General features: G+C 40.5%; 2 protein-coding genes across 2 annotated transcripts; both read left to right on the forward strand.

The window, feature by feature from the left end:
* The first annotated feature begins 487 nt into the window (after positions 1-487).
* LOC115758946 lies at positions 488-2882 on the forward strand. The gene is made up of 2 exons (XM_030699747.1): positions 488-850; positions 912-2882. Exons 1-2 carry the CDS (start codon positions 667-669, stop codon positions 2669-2671), a joined length of 1944 nt encoding a protein of 647 aa, XP_030555607.1. The 5' UTR covers positions 488-666; the 3' UTR covers positions 2672-2882.
* Positions 2883-4459: 1577 nt separating this feature from the next.
* On the forward strand, positions 4460-22281 carry LOC115758707 (unconventional myosin ID). Its single transcript, XM_030699456.1, has 9 exons — positions 4460-4844; positions 15508-15810; positions 16844-17063; positions 19237-19462; positions 19521-19904; positions 19964-20043; positions 20102-21511; positions 21583-21743; positions 21809-22281. The coding sequence occupies exons 1-9, from the start codon at positions 4756-4758 to the stop codon at positions 21975-21977; spliced, it is 3042 nt and encodes a 1013-aa protein (XP_030555316.1). The 5' UTR covers positions 4460-4755; the 3' UTR covers positions 21978-22281.
* Positions 22282-22911: the final 630 nt, after the last annotated feature.

A 22911-nucleotide genomic window follows, 5' to 3' on the forward strand; every position in this document is an offset into this window, starting at 1 on the left:
TGCTTGTGCGTGCTTCAAGTTTCTGCACAGTGAAGCCTAACTAAACGAGAACGTGATATAGTCGCATTAAACATTAAAACAATTAAATATATTAGGTATGTGTATATTTTTGTTGAGAGTTAATCCCAATTTTAGAGCACTCGAAGAGAAGCACAGTAAGGCCTAGCTAACCGAAAAAGCTACTAATTATGGTTGAGAATTTAAATAATATTAAAATCTGGAGCGTGCGAGTATAAAAGAATCGCAAATATTTTCGTGACATACAACAAATAGTACAGTACTAAAATAAAGATATTTTAAGATATCTTGATATCTATAGTATATTTAGCTTTCGTATATAAGCACTTTGAAGCTATATATCTACAGCCGCACCCTTTATTTTGTCTAACTGTATAAACTTTTGAAACAGCTGTTCAAGCAATGTAGTTTTTCGATATGATTCTAAAAATCAGCCTGCCTGGAAATATCCTTCATATACACTCAGTATTATTAATGCCACAGTAAACCATTCAGTTCTCAGTTAATTCTAGATTTTGGTAAAAATAAAAAACAGCTTAGTTCTACAAAATATCAAACAGTTAGAGTAGTACAAAATTTGGTGGACAGTCGAGCTGCTATTAAATTCCAAGAGACAATAGAAATCACATAACTACATTGAGGACAACAATGATGAGCTTCACATACAAGGATCTCATAGACGTGGCCATCGGCTCACCGGAGTCGGGCCATGTCAATTTCTATGCATTGCACGTGCTGCTCTCGAACTTTGCGCATAAACTGGAATGCCTCGACGAGGCGGTGGAGCAGGATGACTATCTGCTGGCCAACATGCGCCTCCAAAGCAGCCTGAGTAAGTTCCTTGAGATTTTCTGTAGATCAAGTCGTAGCTGTAGCTGTGCAACTGCACCTAGTTGGCAAGTCCTCCAGGTATCGACTGCACGCCGGCGCCGACGACGATGAAGCACCCACAGAGGTAGCCGCCGAACCGGCTGCCGCGGAGCCAGCTGCCGCAGAGCCAGCTGCCGCAGAGCCAGCCGCCGCAGAGCCAGCCGCAGCTGCCGCAGAGGCAGCACCAGCAGAGAACGCGCCAGCTGAGGCGGAAGCATCGCCAGAGCCGGCTGCTGTGACGGAAGCAACCACTCCGGCACCGGAGCCTTCGGGAGCACCGACACCAGCTCCTGAGGAGGCGGAGCCACAGCCAGATTTGGAGCTAGTCCCGGAGCCGGAGCAGCCTACGGATCTGGGCGCCGCTTCATCGCCTGCCATGGCCTCACGCGCCTCCTCACGCACCTCCAAGCTAGACAGAACCCAAACGCGAGCCGAGGGCTCTGTGATTGGCTCCTTGGCCAAGCTGGAGCGACGCCTCTCGAAGGTTGAGCTGATGAAGGAGCAGAAGGAGCTCGAGTTTCAGAACTTCGTTAGCTTGCTGACGGGCCAATTGAAGCTAACCATGGAGCAGCTCAACAATGTCACCCACTTGATGCTCGATCGCAAGCCCAGTCCGGAACGCATGAAGCTGCTGCGGAACATTGCACGTCAGCTCCGTATGCTGATGCGGGTCGAGGATGATGAGGTGTCCATCAGTTGGAGCAGCGCTGAGGCTGCCGTTGAGATGGACATGGAGGAGGGTGAGGAGGAGGAGGAAGAAATGGCAGTGGAGGAGTCCAGTGCGCCCACCGAATTGGCCAAGCCCGAGGAGGAACTGGAACTGGACCAGCATCTCTGCTATGGACCCGAGCGCATGCTCAACGAACTGCTGGAGCTCAAGTCTGACTTCTGTGCACTCACCAACAAGGTCAATGAACTGGCCGCTGAGCTAATGAAGCAGGATGCGAAGCGTCTGATGGAAATGATGCAGGATATGCAAATGACTATGCGCGAGATGAAGCTGGCCTCAGCCGGAAATCTGGAGGCAAATCAAGGCATGTTAACCAAGATAAATACAGCCACAACACAGATACAGACGCTCAAGAATTCGGTGGCGCATCTGGACGAGATTAAGATTGACAAGGCGGATGTGGAGCTGCTGCTGGCCGAAAAGGTTGACTTTCCACAGCTGGCCACAAAGGTGTCGCTGGAGCAGCTCGAGGAGTACAAGGAGCGCCTGGAGAAGCAGTTCTGCGAGGTGCGCTACATTATCAATATCAACGAGAAGAACGTTCTCCAGATCATTGACGGTCTGCGCATGACCCTGGGCATTGATTCGCTTGAGCTGAGCCTCAAGGATTTCCGTGAGATGATCGAGAAGCGTGTCGCCCTCATTGCCGAGGCCCTGCACAAGTACATGGAGATGACCAACGATGATTGCGCCGCTGCTGCCGGCCGCGTCAAGGTCATGCAGGATCTGGCCTGCCTCTCCTGCGACACGCCCTGCGTGATGCGTACCATGGAACGCTCCAAGCTGCCGCGACCATCCTCTGCTAAGGCCTCCAACAGCATCGGTCCACTGGTCACTTATGAGCTGGGCCAGATCCGCAAATCGGGCATCATGGGCTACTACCGCAAGGACGAGTTTCCCCATTCGACCAATGCCTGGACCCAGGGCCTAGGCGGCACAGTGCCTGTCAACAAATGTGTGCCACGTCACGCCGGCGGCCTGCACACCATCCACACCGCCGATGAGCACATGCAGAAGGTGGTGCTGTCCAAAAAGAATACGGGTTGGGCTTAGACAGGATGTTTCTGCTTGCATTTCTCTATGTTAAATGATTTCACAATAATACAAAAAAGAAAACGTAAAAAAAAAATTTAAAATATTACCAAAAAAATAGTCAGGTATACCCAACAGACCGGAAAAACATAACAGTAGTACAGATGCCGGAAACCTTGACGAAAAAAAAAAGCAACAAACTATTCGATTCATTTATTGACTGGTGTAAAATTATACAATTAAAATCAATTGTTATAAAAAATTTAATTTTGTAGTTTTTTTAGTGAGGAAATGAAAAAAAATTAGAATATATATTTTTATCCTTATTGCTACTACTTAAATTACTATTTTAATAATTACTATTAGTTATATCATTTTAATTATTATTTTTATTATATTAATTACTTGTCCTATTTTAATTATTAATTTCTTGAAACTTGAAACCGTTAGCCTCGCACTTAGCTATATAAAAAAGTCATTTGCCGCTTCAGCCCGAAAGTATGCAATGAGTATTTTTTTCATTAATTTTTTAAATTGCAATTTAGTTTTAGTTTCTTGCTGAATTACCCTATCATTTATTTTATTATACGTCATATATGTGAAAAGCAATTGTCATGACTCACCAGAAATTACTTCCACGAAACACTTGCGTCCCATACCCACTCGTTAGCACGGACTCAAACCTTTGTAAGTCTGTTGGCCAAGTGCAAAAACAACCCTGCTCTTTTACAAACCAAGCGAAGTACACTGAACAAAATTGAGCAAGTGGTTGCAATGAATTTCGGAGAAATTATTTTGATTGATATTAAAGCTGATTTGAAAGGTTGATTTCGGAAATGGGTTTTTACAAGGCACAAGAGTTGATGCTAATATTATTTATATATATTCATTTCTGATATGTTAAAATATTTAAATCAAACTAAATCGTAAATGACACATTAACATATATATGTGAAATATATCCGCTATTCAGTTTTGGTCACGTAAGGGTATATTATATTAGGTGTTTGAAATCATCATAATAATATATATAAAATAATATAAAAATTGTTATATGCATATATTAAACATATTCAAAGCATTTATCTTTTCAAACAACAATTAAAATTGTATGTATATAACATTTAAGATTGCTTCGAACGGGCATTGAGCCCCCTTTTTCGCTCAGTGCAACCACTTGCGAGCGGTTACGTTGGCTGTGCGTGGCGTAAAGTCGCTTCACTCCGAACAGTTTCTCTTCGAACGCGCAGCCGAGTGGTTGTTCCTCCAGCGAGCGTGTGTGTGTGTGTGCGTGTGTGGTGCGGCTCTCTGAAACGATAAATAAAAAACCAGCTGGCTGTGGCTAGGGGCAATATTATTTACTAGCTCTGGCTCTGGCTCCGACTCTGACTCTGGATCTGACTCTGGCAGTGGCGCGCGCGGCCTGAACAAGCTCTGTCGATCGCCAAATCGAATCAGATATTAAATGTTACCCAAAGGCGACGCGTATTTTGCGGTTTTCCTATTGTGCTTGGCTTTATTTGCGTCTGCCCCGCGTGTGTCTTGTGTTGTACTCGTGTTGCGATTTCGGCGGAATTTCATTAACAATTCGACTACCCTCCAATTGGCACAAACTATTTATTGATTTCAATAATACAAATACATACATATACACGTACATATATGTCTTGCAAGAACACTTGAGTTTTCATATTCTTTTTTGGCAATGTCAGCTGAAAACAGTCGTAAAGCATAAGGCGCAACGAATAATAATATTAAAGCAAACGCAAAAATTATATATATTAAGAATACGAAACGTGACGTAGCAGCAAACAAACAAAAGCAAAACAAAAACAAAAAAAAAAAGAAGAAAAGTAAAGGCTCCGTGAATTCTTGATCTTCGTTTTGTGTGTGTTTTCGCTGAATATTCTGCTGCTTCTTCCCCAACGTGATCGCGTCATCCTCGTCCTCTTTGGCAGCTGCTTCGTTACCTGAATTGCGCGCACAGCCGGCAATTAATTGAGGCCCTACGTATTGCGGCGTCTCTCTCCCCCCCACCTCTCTCTCTCCCGCTCTCTCTCGCCTGTGCTCTCTGCGGCTTGTGAGCAAAACAAAAACGCATAAACATGGCCATGCAACGGGAGGCGGGCGTAGCGGACTTTGTCCTGCTGGACCAGGTCAACATGGAGAAGTTCATGGACAACTTGCGCAAGCGGTAAGTACGAAAATCTCTTGCCACACAGCCTTATGCCCCGTTCAAGGTTAGCCCAACCTGATTCAGCAGCAGCTTCTTGCCCTTCAGTTCTAGTTGAGAGCGTACTCAATGCAGCCATTCGCATGCCCCATCAAGGTGTTAGACTCTTCTGACCCACTGCCACATTGTCTGTATATCACTTTGTCACATGAACCGTAACGAAACGGTTCGTTAATGAGTTAGGATTTGGCCTAATGAAGTGCTGGCTAAAGTGTTGAAATGTTTAATTAGGCATTGTTAGGCATAGCATAAAAACGTTAAATGTTTTAACAAATAAACAACCTATCTTTGGTTTATCTGTTTCTGTTTACGATCTTTGAAGAGTCTATGTCAGATTTATTTCAAGTTAATCATTTATCATTTTCATATATGTATACATATGTTTGAGTAGCTATCTCATCAAGTTCTCTTTTCACTTCGACTATTCAATTGATTTACTTTTAAGATACTTCATTATTATTTGAATAAAATTAATTTAAAAAAACATATTTTCTGTCAGGTCTTAAATTTTGTTTTTATTATTCGGCTATTAAATAGAATTCTTAAAAGTTGCTTAAAATAGAAAATATTAAAACGAAAACAGAATAAAAATCAACAAATAAATGTCATGCTAGATTAACAAATATTTAATACTTTTAATTTTAAAATGAAAGTATATCTCACTTTGTCAAAAAGAAGAACTAGAATTATTGTAGAACCCATTTAATAGGAGAGTTGCAAAAGCCTATATCGTAACATTTCCTAATTGGAGAAATGATGCAATACATTTACGATCCGCAATACCGTCTGCAAAATCCATTAGCCAACACTAAACGTCGGCACACCTTATCATAGATGGGGAAACACAAGTGTTGGTATATATTGTGTGATTAATTTCCTCGTTGAGTTTGCTTCATGTATACATGTATTGACAGTCGGACAGTGAATCAGAATCACAGTTAATCACATTTAAATACAGTCGAAATATAGAAATGATCTGTTCGATTTTATAGAGTATGTTACGCTGAGTAAGGCGGGCGTCAGCTAAATGAATCAATTAACATTTGAATAGATACGCTAAGTAAAGAGCACATTATCGCTATCAAGCCCATTAATCATTATAGTGAAGAGCGAAGCTGCGTAAAGTGCCGCATAAAGTGGCAAAAGCGAATCCGATTTCATGACGCACTGATAACAAACTAAATCAACAATAAGAACTCTCGCTGTTTGCCCAGCTCTGACTATGATAATGAGTATGATGATTATCATCGTTAAAGCAACGAACCACAAACATCAGAGCCCAGCGAGGCATGCAATGCAACGACCCATGCCCAGAGCCCAAAGCGTGTTGGCTGCCACAAATGTTGACAATGCCGGCAGCATGCAACAAGTTGTTGACACATGCTGCATGAAATAAAATACGCCACAACTTTACGTGTAACTAACTAAACGTGGGCCACAGAACTGACCAGTAGCAATAACAATAACAGCAACGACAGATACGTTGCAGGGCAGTCAACTAGAGACGAACTAAATGTGGGAATGTGGGCGAGTGCTCGTAGTACATTAATACATATACAGTATGTTTCCCCATATATATGTATTCCTCAATGTAAAGCTTGAAATTAACGCCCAGAAGCTGCAAAACCAGATAAAGTATCTAAAATATAGCTTGAGTAGTATCTCCATCTTGAATATGATAAGGATAAAAGAACCAGATAGACCTAAATACATTGACTTCAGTGTTGATATACATTAGCAATATATAAGTAAGATTGCTTTTAAGAAATGGACAAACATGTTTTCCCATTTAAACAACTTTTAGGTACTTAGTATTCCCTACAACACATACCTTTGACATATTGTGTAACAAAGTCTTAAGAGCCTTGCGACATCTCAACATTAATACCAAAACTGAAGTACACTCTTTCGACAACTTTGAAGACTTATCAATAAGAGTCGCACTCACATCTAAAGTTGCTCCATAAACTGTTAATTACACAACTTACCCCTCGGAAGCGATAATAACACGTACCACGTACTCGCATATGCAATCATAATGCAGACGTAACAAAATACAAATCAATTTGTAATTTATAAACACAGAAATTACAAAAGCCAAACCGGAAAATGAGCCAAAGAAATCGCTACATATGTCTATAACAATTTTGAGGAAAACCCCATTGAGCAAATCAGTTGAGGGTCAGAAACGCGCCAAATTCAAAAACGAAATAGCAAATTATTTGAAAACGAGCCAAAATGCGATTTGCAATGGAAAATGTTGAAAGCCAAAGACAAAACACACACAGAGAGAAATAAATAACTCACTTTCGTTGTTTTCCCTTTTATCGAGCAGACAACGCGGCGAACAAAACAAGAGCAAGGCAAAACCAAAAACAAAAACCAAATTAAATGAAAACTGAGAAATGGCCAAAACTGCATTTTGTATTTTGACCAGACATGACTTTTATTTAAATCCCCTTTTCATTTGCCCGCTCTTCTTCTAGCCCAACTATGTGTGGGATGACATCATGGGCTGCGTACTTGGCCTGGCGGCATATACAATATAGCAGCAGCATAACATAAAACAACAAAAAGGCATTAAGAATATGCAAATTGCGTGGACGGAACCGAAGTTTATTTACCCTAATGTGTACTCAGATACTTAGCTATTGTAATAATCCTTGACTGTGCGAGTCCAACCAGAAGTGGGGTATTATGCGAAGAGTCTGTCTGTACTGTTAAATACTTTTTATGATTCCGAAAATTAAAAGATATTCATGTGCATATAAATATTAAAATACATATGTATTACATATATGTTATTATTATTATTATTTTCAATGTATTTACTTCTACCAGATCTTCTTTTTGTGGGATATAAAATACAGCTAGGATTTTCTTAAAGTTTTAAAGCGAGCTTATAGACTTTAAGGCTCTAGCTCAAGTCCATAATGCGATGCAGTGAAATTATCTGTTTCAAATGCATCTAGTTCAAATTATATATAAATATATATTTATTGCCATTTGTCTTAACTCAAAGTTGACAATTTGTCATTCAATACAAAGGGACTTGAACAATGCAACGCGAACATACGCACACAGTTTTGGAAGCACCCGTAAAAGCTAAGCTATATATATATATATATGTGTTTTTTGGCACTGTCATAAGTAAATATAGTAAATATGTGAATGCTCTGCCCCTGCTCTGCCCACACAGACCTATATAAACTCGATCCCGAAATAGCCGCACGACGCGCACAAAATTTGTACTTATATACATATATATATATCTCGCTCTATATGTGCATATGTATATGCGTGTCTGTTCGATTGAAATATGTGTGTTTCAAAAAAATGTATCTCGAAAATGAAATGGAAAGCCTGCGCTGCTGCTGCCTCTGCTACACTACGCATACGAGGATTGTGAGTCACGCGGTGTGTATCTTAAAGATACTATGGCGCTCGCACATAACAAATACGTGTACCTTGGCGTACCCAAAAAAAAAAAAAAAGGGGGGGGGGGGGGCAGCCGCACAAAACCGGTTGATGGCGTCAGTTTGCAAAGCCCAAACTTAAAAGCGGCTTAAAGAAAATGAAATACCCTTCAAACGAACGTGTCGAATGAAGTATTTCGATTTGTTGGAGTTTTGCTGATAACTAAAGAATTGAAATTTTATTGCTGGATTTGGCTATGATATTTACAGGAACAGAAAAACTTACACATCTGTAGGCGTTTATTTGGTGACAAATTTCAAGTAAAAAAAACTCTAGAAAAAACAAGTTTCTTCCTTCTCAAGCTCAGAGCTGCTTTTTAAGGAATTCTCTATTGTTTTTCCTTCCACCAAATCGCCAAAAATGTAACGAGCCATTAAGTCAATGGTCTAGGCCCATGGCCCACCGCTGTGCCGTAGCCCCATTTAGTGTTTGGTTTGGGAAGGAGTATCTATAAATCTACTTGCACTGATTGATTGCACTATTTCCAATAAGAAGAAACACAACAACAATCTATGCACTGTACCGAGTGCATTTCCATGTGCTGATAAGTTTATACTTTTAGTTTTCGAGCTGACTTTTGTTTATGCGCCGCCTCTCATTTATTTGGCCTACATTTTGTGTGCTGTTGTTACTCTGGCTATTGTTGTTTGTTCGGTTTCATCTATAGAGCAGCATCCATCTATATATTGCTGCCTGTTTATTTACCCAACTGCGTTTTCCCATGAACTGCCGTTGAACCCGCCCGAGTTACAGGTGGTGCCTGAGCCAGCCTCTAGCTGGATTCGTTTGTCAGTTCTTGAGAACTGAAGTGCAGACTTTCGGCAAGAATTTCTGCTTTTTATCATTGGCAAACCTGATAGTCTTATCAGCTGGCCAAAATCCCCAAAAGGAAAACAAATTTTTGTTCGCAATTGGAATATTTATAGCTCCATATCATCCAAGTCGTGACTCATTGCTAAGAAAACTTTTGTCAATGCAAACGGGCAGACACTTGACAACTACCAAATGCATGTCAAATACATTAACATTTTGTTTATTCATTTATATTTATTTATTTTTATTATTTTTTGGCTTGTTCAAGGTGCACTTTGAGTATTCCACAGAGGCATTTATATTATTTAATGTGCCAGTTAAGTTTTTTTATTTTAATTATTATCTGTGTCCAAATTTATGATCCCATCAAATGCTTTTCAGACACTTTTATAAGTTTCCCCTCGTTTTAAATATATGATTATGTTTTACCCCACCCATATATAATAGTAAATTGAAGTTGTTTAACCCTTGGCACGTCTGGGCGTGGCCTAATCTTATCAGCCTGCTTATAAGAAATCGGTGGTTATCGCCACATTTGCTTTTGTTTTAGGTTATTCCTTTTTTTTTCGAACAAACATTTATAGGGTATATTAGGTGAGCAGGCGTTTGTTCCTTTTTTATTTCTGCTTTTGTATAAATAGCCGCGACTCGACTTGTTTAATAATGCCACAGTCTTGATAAGATTGCATGAACCCGAAGAAGTGTTAAACTTAGCGAGGTATGCATGTGCCAGATACGTACTCGTCGTATATACGTATGAATAACCTTGGATTCGACTTCAAGCACATATTGGGTACAAGTATTGACTATCCACGTATAGCTGTATACCCGATAAGCAGCTCTGTACAATTTGTTATGCAATGAGCACCACACAAATTGTTAAACCTTGTATCTTTAGGTATTATTATTATTAACTGAAACAAGCCTGCGGTTTGAACCAGCACCCTCTCTTACAATTTAGTGTATATTAGCATAAAGAAACTGTCTAGAAATATGTTTTCTCGTACCATAATATTTCTTATGCACATCATTTACTGCTTCTTTTCCCATCTGGCCTTCGAACTGCGTGACTCTCTATTCGACCTGTCTAGAAATGCAATTTTTATTGCATTCGGCATGACTTGATTACAAAGAAGGCGTCTCGGAAAATTATTAAAGGCCTATAGGGCGCGACGATGAAAAGAAAAACTGAAAGAAAAATAGAAGAAAAAGAATGGTGTTTATGTAGTTTTACTCCGGCTATTAAAAACTTCAAGAATTCTTCTTTTCAATTTCCGATTGCTATCAAAGATTGTCTGTTTATTTGTACAAGAGGCCAGTGTTACTTTGCCCCGCCCATACCCTAATTAAAGACTGCATTCTAGACATGGCCCGTCGTCCAGATGCAACAGATTATATATGTATATTGTATCGCATAGTTCAAAGCGCACCTTGAGTTACTTTCATCTATAGACACGCCTTCATATCTACAGACAGTTGGCTGCGAATCGACACATTCCATATGTCGGCCTACATGCCACTGGGCTCTTGATAAGCTGCTATCAAATGCCGCCCCTTTGGGCTCTGATAAGCCCCTTCGATACTGTCGCGCAGCGGAAATCAAATCATTTACATAACGGCCAAAACGCTTGCCACTGTCAACGGTTGGCGCTCCACAAATTGAGCCGCTTTCTTGGCACTAATGTGCAAACTCCAGAAAACACGACTAATGACTAATGAAGCACAATGCATCTGGGATCCCAGAACAGCTACTCAGCTGCTTGGCTTATGCATGGGCTCGACTAGAAGTTGTCCTACAATAAAAAAAATATATCGCAGTAAAACGAAAGTTAACCCCACATTAAAAGGCAAAGGTCTACTATAAAAAGTTTTTTTTTTTGTAAATTTATTATCATTTTAACTTCTCATTGTAATGAAAATTATATGTATCATTTATGGCCTTAGTGTTATGGTAAACGTTACAATAATTTTCATCTCTCCAGGGTATACAAATCAGACAAACAGCTAGCAAATGTCTTGCAGACACAGGTATCAGGTGTACCAGTTCAATAGCAAGCCTTCTGCAGCCCGCCTTTGTACATCTCACTGACAACGTCGCTGTCTGGATTGTTGTTTATTTACGCAGCGTAGAACGTTCATGTTTGTCATTTGCGTTGCAATAACTTTTACTTGGGGGCATCTGCAACTCGTTCCCAGCTGCCCCACACACACACACACACAAAAACAAAATACAGAAAAAAGCAACGTTTACATAAAAATTTATGCCTATGTCGAGTCCAAGAATTTAGCGCCTGTTTAGTCTTCCAGACATTTGAGCAGCAGGAGAGAAGCTGGCGGGGCTTGTGCTCTGCTAATTGATATGCGTCTGCCTCTATGGCAAACAATTCTGGGTGTAAATTGAAGTTAATTTGAAAGCTGCAATTGCATTGCGCAAAAACATCGAACATCGAGAGGAAAAACTCAGTTGCAAATGAAAATTGAAAGTGTTGTTGAAAAATGCTGTTGTCCGTTTCATATACATGTGTTCGGTGCAGATGGTTTTTCAGCTGTAATGTGTGTCATATATGACTAAAATCTTTGGCAAACAATGAAATATTTCGAATGTATCTATTCACAAGCGTGCCCTTCTTTGCGCTTCTCACAATCGCATGCGCCAGTTCAGCGCCCCTCTTTGCGCTTCTCGTCAAAACCAGCCGCCCCGTCACACACTATTCAATTCTATAAGTTCTCTGTTTAGCACATCGATAAATCGCATCAAATTCAATTAAATCCACAAAAAGCAAATAAAACATTGACCTACTTAAAGCCAAGTCTGTTGGCCATTATGACGTCAGCGTCAGGCAAAGTCTGCCGCCTTAGCCAGTGAAAAATGCAGCGTGGAATGACTAAACTTATTGATTTTCATTGGATCATCCCCCTCAAGGCTTAGCCAAAGTGCGTTTCAACGATTTAGTGCAGGCAAATCTTAAATGTATGAGTGTGAATGCGAGTGAATCATCAAGCTGGAAAGTATTTACGAACAAATGCAATTTGCATGCGAATAGACATTAGCAATTAAACAAATGATTAGTCACCAAACGTGTTACAAGCCTTTTTTATTAACGGCTTAAGTAGCGAAAAACTGGCAAATAACTTTGCCATGTGCTCAGTATTTGACAGGGAGCGAGTAAATCGTGAGAATGATTCACATAGTTATAAAATGAATAAAAATAAAGACACAAACAAATTGTGTAAACAACATAATAATAATAACAAACAGTCGAGACTGTTTGCATTTTTATATTTTTGGCGCCTTTTCACTTAGAACTATTGTATCTTGATGACGCCATTTGGCGATTCGAATACTAAGCAAAAATCAAAAACATCGACAATAGCAATGAATAACGACCTTTATATTGTGAATGCGTGAAGGCGGCGAGCGATGAGCATTTAAATATTTATGGCACAGACTAGTTCCGAATTCCGTAAAACTAGTTAAGAAAAAAAAAAGCAGGAGTGTTCGACCAGTTCCTTCAAACAAAAACATACTCAAATGAAATAAAATATATACATATTTCTTTGGAAATAATCAAATTATTCGAAATGAGAAATCAAGCAGTAAATAAGTTAAAGCATTGTGGAAAGCGAAATCTAAGAAACTTTACAGCTGTTAGGGGAAATTTAAAAGCTTACGATATTAAAAAGATACTAAATATTAAAAAATCAAAAGAAATAGAATTAAATAAAATAATTCTTAAAAATGTAAACGTTAGCTGCCAAAATGCGCAAAGCATTTATTAGTTCTAGATTTTTTAGGAATTAAAAAAATATATATTTATATAAATAAATATGATTTATATATATCTTATCTAGAAACCCAAACAAAATAGATATTCCGCATGACAGCTAAATCATTTTTGACAACTGGAAAACTGTAAGAAACGAAAAAACAATATGATAAAATTCAAGTAGTTCTTTCCCAAGACTTTTTGTGTCCACTTGAAGCACTTTTAGGGCACTGAACCAAGTAACTGCTAGTCTTCTAAAGACACTTGTCTTTGGGCTGGCTGGCTATTTGATCAAACGCAATAATCGTATGATTTATTGGGGCATTGATCCCCGAAGCTCACTCGAAATATGACAACTTTATCCGACTGTCAGCATGTCGAATGTCGCCCACTCGAGATCGCGGCGAGATCAGATCACATGTGTTTCTGTTCGTGCTCCTAAATCCATTCTGGAGCACCTTTGCTTTGGGCCATTTCTTCATAGCTCATTTGGGCAGTCAGCAATTCGGCTGGCCGTCCGTCAATCATACGCCATGTGGGCGGTGGGCACAGCACCCACATACCGCACGCCTCAGGTGTCGCTCATAGCAGTTGCTTGGTGTGTAGGGGTTGAGTAGGGGGTGAAATCGTAGAAATCGTAGAAATCACATAGTCACTTTGCTAAGCGGCTTGCTGACTGCCCTTTTCTTTTCTTATGCCAATTCCGATGTGCGGCTCCGATTCGGCATCCGATTTCAAATGTGACCCGCTGTGCTAGAAAGTCAACAAGCGTGCTAAACGCTTGTGCCCCCCATCGCATTTTCTTGGAGTTCAGTAGTTCAACTTTGGAGGCCCACATAATCATCTCTGAGCAGCTCTCACGTCTGCCTTTGTCTTCGCCTCTGTCTGGGTTGTCACATTTTGACCCAAATGTAGCACCAAGCGGCAGCTCTATAAATAAATGCTGAAAACTTAAGTAAAAACATGTGTTGACTGCCGTTTGCCCCAAAACAACCAGCTAAGCAACAACCACAACAACAGCAACAACAATAAATACTAATATTAAGTGCTATTGTTTTTCTTATACACACGAGCTCAAGCTGCGGGCCAACAAAACTTTTCGCTGTTTTCTTTATTCACCTTTTTTTGTTTTTTAACAATCTCTCTAACTTTGACGCCTTTGTCTTTGAGTTTTTCTACCTCGTAATAAAACTAGATATAAGGGGTATGATAAATGGTTGCATGGAGGTTTATTCTTTGATCTAGATTTAAATATATTAATAAATATAGATATATAGATATAGAGCTATACAGATTTATAGATATACAGATATAGAGATATACAGATATATAGATACATAGATATATAGGTATATAGATATAGATTGACAGAGTAGTTTCTAGCCGGTCAGTTTCAGCTGCTGCATTTTTCCTACCTGCTTGTTAATTTGCAGCGTTTTGTTTCGGCAGTCAGCTGTTAAGTGGGCGTGGCACGCCCAAAACATAGTTTTGTAACAGAGCTCACCTGTTGCGCACAGTTTTCTTTCTGTTATTGTTATTGTTACCAAACTCTTTTGCGGCTGTTTTGATGTAATTGTATTTGTAACAGTGCAACTCCCCCGGGCTTGTAATTACATGGCGTCTACAACTGATGCACTTGTTGTTGCAGTGTATTTCTGCAAATGAAGTAACATTAGGCAAGTGTTGGTAGCTTGGGTAAATAATCGTAATAATGCAATTTGCCGTGCTTACCTATTTGATTACGGTTGTTAAGCAATCGTAAGTCTCTAATTGCCATGAACTTCTGATTTAAGCTCTTAATTTAATATGCCAAACTTTTCGTGGAAATAAGTTTTCATTCGTCTGTTCATTTAAGTTGATTTAGGGTGCTGATTAAAGAAATAATATAAAATCGGAAGCAGTTTATGTGTTCCTTAAGTCAGACATGAACTTTAAACAAGCGCTTTGTTTTTAATAAAGCAAACTTACTTAATTCACTCAGAATTGTTGCGTTTCTTCACGATCTAAGTGAATATTCTCTAAATCAAATCTGTCTAGAAAACACCTGCAGAGTCTTATAAATTGATAACATGTCCATCGCTAGGCATTGCCTTTGACTCTCCCTTTGTTCAAGTGACCCAATTTTTGACCTGCCGCATCTATGCAACTGTCGATCTAAATCTTTTGGCGCCTATTTAATTGTACACAAAATAAACACACAAATGCATTCTAGTCTGTAATTTAATCAATATGAACAACAGCTACAACAACAAAAATTAATTGCATCGCCAACTGAGCGACGCCCGCGGCGTCCAGACAAATTAAGCTATCAATGTCCAGCTCCAAAAACAAACTTCAATTTGGCTGTTGAAAAACAAATTTGGAATCAAAATCATCGACAGTTGCCCAGCGGGCATATACGCAGGGCAACCCACCTGTATTTTTATTGGGCATATTCACAGGAGATCTGAAAGCTACATGGAGAACTTCAATGCATATATATGTACATATATTCAAATGCCTATCAAAACATTTGAATTTGTTGCGCTTTTATTTATTCAACTAATGTGAGACTTTTTCGTTTGCAGCTTTCAGGTTGGCTCCATCTACACATACATTGGCGAGGTGTGCGTTTCGATGAATCCCTACAGACAGATGAACATCTATGGGCCGGAGACCATACGCAAGTACAAGGGTCGTGAGCTGTTCGAGAATGCGCCCCATGTGTTTGCCATCGCAGATGCGGCATACAGGGTGCTCAAGCAGCGCCACCAGGACACATGCATACTCATCTCTGGTGAATCTGGTGCGGGCAAAACGGAAGCCTCCAAGATCATCATGAAGTACATTGCGGCGGTGACCAATGCACAGGGACAGAATGAAATCGAAAGGTAAGGCAAATAATTTTGCTAAGAACTAGTTGTTCTATATAAGTAAATGAACTAGTTCCCATAGTCAATGAACCACCGTTCAGAGCTTAGCATTCTTAAATTGTTATAGCAGAATCAAAATCAGACTTTAACTAGTCGAGTGCAAGTTTCAAAGAGCGATAATTGGTAAAGGGAACTAGTTCATCTTGGAAGCACTAGGATCCTATCAAACTTGTAGTGATGTCTAAAAAAGGTAATGTTTTTCTGAATAGAAATAGTTCAATGAACTAGTTCTCGAAAGGACTAATTACAATGCAACTTCAACTAGAAACAGTTTAATGTTATAAGCTAATAAAAAACTGAACTTAAGTTCACTTCGCTGTATTAAAACGCGCTCAAAAATGCAGTTAGTATGGAAATGTTTAGGTTAGAGATTCCCCATGAGACTGGGAACTGGCGTTTGAATGGGAACTGTAACCAGCTCGTGAATGTCAAGGCATGACAAATTTCCCATTGTGTTGCATGCAAATTTTAATTGAAACTTTCAGCGGCGCCTCATTAGAGCACAGCCAGCATTCCCCAGATACGAATACCCCTACTATAGAGTGTATATACTTAGTGTGCTTTCCTTGACCCGTGGACACATGACATCACTGCGAATACGACTTTATAATAGACTTAACGAAATTAAGTGAACCGCTAATTGCTCACGCTTCCAACTACACGTATTTTTCGCCCCGTCCAGTCCAAGAAAGCATTTAATCGTTCCATGACAATTTAGGGCGAACCATAAAAACTGAATGGCACGGGCCACAGAGTAGATGGGGTGGGGCGGGGAACTTAGCCAAACCCTAGTCAATGCCTTAGCTTAATTGCCACTTTGGCAATTTTTAGTGCCTCAAACTTAAAACAATTTAAACTGACATTTATTGTCTGTTTGTACGAGGGATTAGGGCGAGTGCCATTTTCTTAATTAGTTTTTGGGATGGGTCGGATGGGTTCAGCCTAATAAAAATGCAATTATAATGGAAAATGATTTTTTATTCGCTTTCAGAGTTAAGAACGTGCTTATACAGAGCAATGCGATACTGGAGACATTCGGCAATGCGAAGACCAATCGCAATGACAACTCGAGTCGCTTTGGCAAGTACATGGACATCGAGTTCGACTACAAGGCGGATCCAGTGGGCGGCATCATAACCAACTATTTGCTGGAGAAGTCGCGTGTGGTGCAGCAACAGCCCGGCGAGCGCAATTTCCACAGTTTCTATCAGGTGGGCAAACTACGATGCAAGCCTGAGGCAAAGGGTGTGGGTCTATTGAACTGGGCCCACGAGTGTGAGTGTGAGTAGTGTGTGTGTGTGTGTGTGTGTGTGTGTGTGTGTGTGTGAACGCGCTGTTGTTCTTTACCCAAGTGAGTCAGCGGGACGGCGTTGGTAATGCGGGGTGGCTCAGCCAGGTGGGTGGCAATTCACAGCCTGGTGTGAGGTCAACGACGGGGCGCGGCTATTGTGCATAACTACACATATATGTAAAAACATATATTTACAATAAATATTTGTAAAATATTCTAGGTATTTTAGTAGGGTGTCAAGTTGCCTATATGCCTAGCTATAAATATTTATTACTCTGCGAGCATAGTTTTCTTTTCTGATTCAGCAATAAAAGCTATCAAGAAAATCGTAAACATTTCAATAAAAGCTTATTACAAATATAAATTAACAGGGTTCCTGATATGTCCAAGAATTTGTGGGTACTTAACTAAGTCCATTAAAAATGTTCTACTCTCAGAAAAATCTTAAGCAAATTAGCAAATGTTAAAATTTCTATTGCCTACAAATATGTAGAACAGAAATTGAAGCCCCAAAAGTAATTAATTAATTAACTCAATTACATTTGCCGCCAGCTGAGCTCATAATCTATCAACTGACTGCTAAAATTCATAAATGTTATTCATGTATGATATCATTTAAAATGTATGAAAGCTTAGATAACAGAAAGTCATTCATAAGAAATGTAAGCGCGTCAGCAATTACTTGCTTATTCATCATATGATAAAATGTAGCTCTGGGAATGCAGATAATAAATGTGTCGTAATCGTTCGAATCGTACCTAGTATTATAACATATAGCTGCCTTAGAAACCATCTATCAAAAATTGAGTTCTTATATGAGTAGGAACTCATTTAGTTCTTTAAGATATCCTAAACTCAACCATTGTGACTATTTAAGCAACAATTTGTATGATCAAATCGCCATATGAAAAAGTTCTCATAAAAAAGATCAAAAAATAAATATCTCTACAGCTATATTACAGCTCAGAATAATAAATTCTAGAATATCTGCAAAATCTTATATACTAAGTATCCCTTTAGGGTATTTAATGTACGGTATGCCTAAGACAGCTGTTTCCTGTTCTTATATAGCATATATACTTTTCGAGTATATGTGATTTTATCTACTCACTTCTACTTACTCTTGAAAAGGCAAAGAAAGAAACAAGAGAGCGCCCATTGTTGGTTCTAGCTGTTAAATTTAGCTTGAAGACGTTAATTGTTTCAGACCATTTATGTAGCCAAAGAATTTCGAGCTTTATTTCTCCATTTAACACCCAAACTAAATCAAATTTCTTAATTAAGCGACTCTTAGATTTGATTTGATATGATTTCTCCCCTCTACATTTTAGCTTTGTATTTGATATGGGGTTTTTCCTGCCACATGTCTTTGTTTATTTATTTATGGACAAAGACAGCTTATAGATATTATGAGCTGCAGAGTATTTGTTTATGTGCTGTGCGTGGTATCTAAGCAAACATTTTGCACCTGTTGTCTACAGACTTTAGCCAGAGTTATTGATCTACGTTTTTTGGAATTCAAAAATTTTGTCGCGCTCTGCCTTACACGAACCTAGTGTCGGGAAATGTGACTCTATTTTAATTTGGTTGCCTGTTCAAACGTGAAATTCCGTAGCTCATTTTCAGCGGCTCGCAAATGGCAACTGGCGACATTTAAAGCGGAAGTTCAATTATGGTCAACATTTGTGCTAATTGTCTGCTGTACTAAATAGTTGAACATTCTGGACAAGCCAAATGTGCCTATGAATGTGAATGACAATAAATAGAATAATGACATCTTCGAAGACATGACCTTTTACTCGATGATATCTTGCTTAGATTGCCAAAATTATCATTAAGGGATATTTATAAAAATGTTGTGCGAGTCATGCAGGACACTCTTGATGACCTGTCTTGCAAGTAGTCTTGCATGACATTTTAAATGAAACGTTTACGAGCGCTGGCATTATCACATTATAAAATGAGTAAGGAGAATGGAAATTAACTAGCGCAAAACTTTAGACTTGATAAATTTGTAATTAATTATTCACTATTAAACAAAAAATGTATTTTTTATTATTTAAACATATTCTAATTACTGTTTTCCTTAACAGCTGCTGCGTGGGGCCAATGACAATGAGCTGCGTCAATATGATCTGCATAAGGAGACGGCCAAGTATCATTATCTGAACCAGGGCAGCATGGACATACTCACCGAGAAGTCGGATTATAAGGGCACCTGCAATGCGTTCAAGACGCTGGGATTCCAGGCGGACGAAGTGCAAACCATTTGGCGTACAATTGCATCCGTCTTGCATCTGGGCAATGTGGAGTTCCAAAGTAAGTTTTCAGATTAAGATCAACTAAGTTCGTCGACTAAACTTCCCTTTCGCGTTAGCCATTGAGGATGAGATGGTGATTAGCAACAAGTCGCATCTGCAGTCAGCCGCCAAGTTGCTGCAGGTCACCGAAACGGAGCTGTCGGCGGCGTTGACCAAACGCACCATTGCCGCTGGTGGCAATGTCATGAAGAAGGATCACGATGCCGTCCAAGCGGAGTACGGCAAGGATGCACTGGCCAAGGCCATCTATGATCGCCTCTTCACCTGGATCATATCGCGCATTAATCGCGCCATACTCTTCCGCGGCAGTAAGACCCAGGCGAGATTCAATTCTGTTATCGGCGTGCTGGACATTTATGGCTTTGAGATTTTCGATTCGAACAGCTTTGAGCAGTTCTGCATTAACTACTGCAACGAGAAGCTGCAGCAGCTGTTCATTGGTGAGTTACCTAGGCAGTTGCCCAGGACAGAATCTTTAACTGGGTTAAATCCATTGCAGAGCTGGTGCTGAAGCAGGAGCAGGAAGAGTACCAACGTGAGGGCATCGAATGGACCAATATTGAGTACTTCAACAATAAGGTGAGCAACTCTATTCAATTCTTGCCGTGTACAACTCATGCCTGATCTCTTCCTGCAGATCATTTGCGATCTCGTTGAGCAACCGCACAAGGGCATCATAGCCATTATGGACGAGGCCTGTCTGAGCGTGGGCAATGTCACCGATGACACCTTGCTGGGCGCCATGGACAAGAACCTGAACAAGCATCCGCACTACACCAGTCGCCAGCTGAAGCCAACCGACAAGGAGCTAAAGCATCGCGAGGATTTCCGCATTACGCACTATGCTGGCGATGTCATCTACAATATCAATGGATTCATTGAGAAGAACAGGGATACGCTGTATCAGGACTTTAAGCGTCTGCTGCACAACTCCAAGGATGCCAATCTTAGCGAAATGTGGCCCGAGGGCGCACAGGACATTAAGAAGACCACGAAACGTCCACTGACCGCCGGCACGCTGTTCCAGCGCTCCATGGCCGATCTGGTCGCCACGTTACTAAAGAAGGAGCCCTTCTATGTGCGCTGCATCAAGCCCAATGACATTAAGAGCTCCACGGTATTCGACGAGGAGCGCGTCCAGCATCAGGTGCGCTATCTCGGTCTGCTGGAGAACGTGCGCGTTCGTCGCGCCGGCTTTGTACATCGCCAGCGCTACGACAAGTTCCTGTTGCGCTACAAGATGATCTCGCAGTATACGTGGCCCAATTTCCGTGCTGGCAGCGAACGCGACGGCGTCCGTGTGCTCATCGAGGAGAAGGGCTTTGCGCAGGATGTGAAATATGGCCACACCAAGATATTCATACGATCGCCCCGCACCCTTTTTGCCCTTGAGCAGCAGCGCAACGAGATGATACCACACATTGTGACGTTGCTGCAGAAGCAGGTGCGCGGCTGGATCGCCCGGCGCAACTACAAGAAGATAAAGGCCGCCATTACCATAATGCGTGCATACAAGACCTACAAGCTGCGCAGCTACGTGCAAGAGCTGGCCAACCGCTTCCGAAATGCCAAGCATCAGCGCGACTATGGGCGCAGCATTCAGTGGCCCCAGCCGCCTCTGGCCGGCCGCCAGGCGGAGGCCAAGCTGCATCGCATCTTTGACTTCTGGCGCGCCTACATGATACTGCGCAAATATCCGCGCAACGAATGGCCCCAGCTGCGACTGCAGATAATTGCGGCCACAGCGATTGCCGGCCGTCGTCCTTACTGGGGACAGCAGCGCAAGTGGCTGGGCGACTATCTGGCCAATTCGCAAGACAACAGCGGTTACGATGCCTACAGCGCCATTGTGACCAAACTAAAGAACAGCGGCGCCGGGGGCGGCGAAAGCTTCCGCCAGGTGCTGTTCTCAAGCTTCGCCAAGAAGTTCAATAAGCACAACAAGCAGGCGGATCGCGCCTTCATTGTTACCGATACGAACATCTACAAGCTGGATGGCATCAAGAAGAAGTTCCGCGACATGGACCGCTGTATGCCCATTCGAGAGGTAATGTGTGGCAGTAAATCTCACTTACAGTTCGTATGCTTGAAACCTCTTTTCTGTTTTTCCGCTTGCAGCTGACCTCCATTAGCATAACGCCTGGTCGGGATCAGCTAATTGTCTTCCACTCGCCCAAGAACAACGATCTGGTCTTGGCGCTACAGAGCGAGTCGACGGCGCCGCTGAAAGAGGATCGCATTGGTGAGCTTGTGGGCATTGTGTGCAAGAAGTACCACGAGTAGGTATCTTGATATATCCTTTAAGGCACATCTAACTAAATATCATATTAAATTCCGCTTGCAGCGCTACCGGCACCGAACTGCGCGTGAATGTGGGCAACAATATTGCCTGCCGGCTGGGCGATAAGTCGCGCACCATTGTCGTCGAAGCGGCGCCCAATGTGGAGAATCCAAGTTTCCGTCATTCCGCTGGCAACATCATCTTCGAGGTGCCTGCATCGTATTGTGTTTAGGGTGAAACACAGCTAAAGAACCCAATGTAAATTTACTAGGCTAGTACATTTGTGAGCCTTGGACCTTTGTCCCACTCTACTTCAATTCACCTGCAACGTGTACTTGAACCTTCTCCTGTGTATGCTGTGCCTTCTGCCAACTCCTTTGTAGTTATAGTCAGATTCGTATTGAGAAGTTTGTTTCCCATGTGAGTTGTATGTTTGATAACTGAAAACTTGCGTGAGGTCTCCTTAAATAAGCCAAAATATTTTATGTTATAGTCACAAAAAATAAACAATAACATCAACGATTTGTATATTTTTCTATTAATTTATAATTATATTTGAGTATTTATAAGCAATTAAGGCAATATATATACTTCATCCAAAAGCGAGAGCCTTCAAATAACACCTCTGGAATAGAGAGAGATGGCAAAGCTGGTTGAGTCGGCTTCAATAAAAAGTATTAAATGTACTTTGTGCATTTGTCAACTTTAGCTTTTAAGCAATTATTAACTGATTTATGTTTGTATTTAATGAAAATGCACACAAATCGCAAAAACGCAAAGTAATTTTTGTACTTAAAACAAATTCAATTTTAAAAGTGTGCCATTTGCAAATATTTCTACTCTATTATTATTGTAAACTATTTATAAAAGTACTATAAATAAAAGTGTATAAATGGTAATATTCATTCGTTTACTGTGTTAACTATTAAAATTAGTGAAAACTTGTTTTCGAAATTCGCAATTTTATATGTATATATTTGTGCAAATGTATGCAACAGGCAGTAGGAAGCATCTCCGACCCCATATAGTATATATATTCCTTATCAGCATCAATAGAAATGTTATAAATTTTAGAATTCGTACTAATCCATACCAAATTAAAAAAACTTGTTGACCAAAAAACAATCCGATTGTAAAGTCAAGCTTTTTTGATGATTGAATCATCT

Source organism: Drosophila novamexicana, unplaced genomic scaffold (genome assembly GCF_003285875.2).
Source record: "Drosophila novamexicana strain 15010-1031.04,08,12 unplaced genomic scaffold, DnovRS2.1 tig00000193-arrow-pilon, whole genome shotgun sequence".
Taxonomy (NCBI): Eukaryota; Metazoa; Arthropoda; class Insecta; order Diptera; family Drosophilidae; genus Drosophila; species Drosophila novamexicana.